Genomic DNA, 2,357 nt, shown 5'->3' on the forward strand with positions numbered 1-2,357 from the left:
TAAAAATATTTTTTTAGGGCTGGGGATGTGGCTCAAGCGGTAGCGTGCTCGCCTCGCATGCGTGCGGCCCGGGTTCGATCCTCAGCACCACATACAAACAAAGATGTTGTGTCCGCCAAAAACTAAAAAATAAAATATTAAAATTTTTTTAAAATATTTTTTTAGTTGTAGATGGACATAATACTTTTACCTTATTTATTTTATATTTTATAGGTTCTTGATATAATGCCACATTGATATGCTGTAATATAGATGGGTCACATCTTTGTTAATCATGACTCCACGTAACACACGGGTCTTCAGTGATGCCCCCAGGTATCTTTTCCACTCTTGCATATTTCTTGGTGTCAATCTCCTTTTGACCTTTTCTTCCAACTGTACAGTCTTGGCAGCACCCATGGTGATGTTGCAAGCCAAAGACGACTACTACCGACTAGTTGCTTTGGTGGTAGTGGCACGTTGATGATGTTCAGCATCATGTCACAGTTATTGATGTCAATGGGATACTGATTTTCTTTAGAGTGCTGATCATATCATCCATGCCTTGGGGGTAAGCACTGATTCCTACAGTTGGGTGCATCTGCTGCTCTAGGAAGTGCTCAGCCACAGACAGCATTTCTCCAGCAAGAATAATTACTAATGCGGTTCCATCTCCAACCTCTTCATCCTGGGTCCTGCTAATTCCAACATGGACTTGGCTGCTGGATGTTGGACTTGAATTTCTTGAAGAATGGCGTTGCCAGCATTGGTCATCATCATGCTTCCCATTGGGTCCCAAAGCATCTTCGTCATGGACTTGGGTCCCAAACCTGTTTGGATGATATCTGCAATAGTCTTAGCAGCATTGATGTTTCCAGATTGAACTTTTCTTCCAGATTCATGCTTTGTATTCTGGCTGAGCATGAGCACAGGATGGTGGCTTATGATGGCAGCCAATGCCGAGCTGAGTATCCAGAGATGTAAGAACTGTCAGAACCTCTGGAGAGAGAGAAGCAGGGAGAAGCCTGTCTTTTTATTTTGATTATTTGAAAACTTAAAGTATTTATGAAAGGCTAGAGGTGTAGCTCAGTAGTAAAGAACCTGCTTAGTATGCACAAGGCCCTGGATTCAAACACCAGCAACAAATCATTAAATAAATTTAAAAAGTATTTTGTGACTTGATTTATATTTTTTATTTGAGATTTGTCATATTCTTATGAAGCCCGGGATTTTGTAACACATTCCAGAGATTTGAGGGTTATTTAATTTTGCTTTTACTGTTGTGATTTACTTTTAATAACTTGCTAACTATCTAGAATTAATTTTGGTGCATAATGTAAGGTCAGGGTTTAAATCCATTTCCTCAAGCAAAGGGCCCAGGCAAGCAGCTGCAAACACTCTGTGGCTTAAACAGGGATTCATAAATAGAAGTTTCTGAAGGAGGCACAGGGCCCGTGTTTACCGTTCTAAAGAGAAATGTTCTTGCTTGAGCACACCAGGGTGCTCTGTGGTCAAACATGGGAGTGACCTTGAAAGTATAGCTGAATTTGGGTGCCAGCTCTTTTTCTTTTCTCCCATATTGAAATTGAACCCAGGGTCTTGCAAATGCTGCGTGGGTGATCTACCAACGAGATCCATTCTCAGCTCTTTTTAATTTATTTTGAGACAGAATCTTGCTAACTTGCCTAGGTTGACCTTGAACTTGGGGATCTTCCTGCCTCAGTTTCTGGAGCAGCTGGCATTATAGGAGTATGCCATAATGCCCAGTTCTTTTATTATAATTTTTTTCTCTTTTTTGGTACTAGGTATTGAACCAAGGGGTACTTTATCACTGAGCTACATCCCCAGACCTTTTTATTTTTATTTTGAGACAGGGTCTCACTAAGTTGTTGAGGCCTCACTAAATTGCTGAGGCTGGCCTTGAACTTGCAATCCTCCTACCTCAGAATCTTGAGCTGCATGACTATCCCCAACTTGGTGCCTGGTTCTTTAGAGAATGTCTGGGAAGACCAACTGTTCAGCACTTGTAGTCTCTGGGAGAAGCAGCAATTGGATGCCTCTGGATACCACCCACTTACTCTGGGGAGACCTGGGGAGATCCACAAGGATGATCCTTTGCATAATCCTTTTTGTCTTTGCATAACCCCCAATTTTTAGTTATCTCAATACTATTTATTGAATAATCTATGCCTTTGCCAATGATTCATGATTTTTTAAAAAATATTTTTAGTTGTTGATGGACCTTTATTTTCTTTATTGATATTTCTTTATTGATATTGATATGAAAATCGAACCCAGTGCCTCACACATGCAAGGCAAGCACTCTGGCACTGAGCTACAACCCCAGCCCCATGATGTCTTTTTTCATCATATATTAA

At 40.6% G+C, this 2,357-nt stretch overlaps 1 protein-coding gene across 1 annotated transcript; it reads right to left on the reverse strand.

The window, feature by feature from the left end:
• Positions 1 to 271: 271 nt before the first annotated feature.
• On the reverse strand, positions 272 to 951 carry LOC125620298 (T-complex protein 1 subunit gamma-like). The gene is given in 2 exon segments (XM_048814955.1): positions 272 to 681; positions 684 to 951. Coding segments are annotated over 2 exon segments (426 nt in total). The 5' UTR covers positions 904 to 951; the 3' UTR covers positions 272 to 475.
• Positions 952 to 2,357: the final 1,406 nt, after the last annotated feature.

Source organism: Marmota marmota, unplaced genomic scaffold, assembly GCF_001458135.2.
Source record: "Marmota marmota marmota unplaced genomic scaffold, marMar, whole genome shotgun sequence".
Taxonomy (NCBI): domain Eukaryota; kingdom Metazoa; phylum Chordata; class Mammalia; order Rodentia; family Sciuridae; genus Marmota; species Marmota marmota.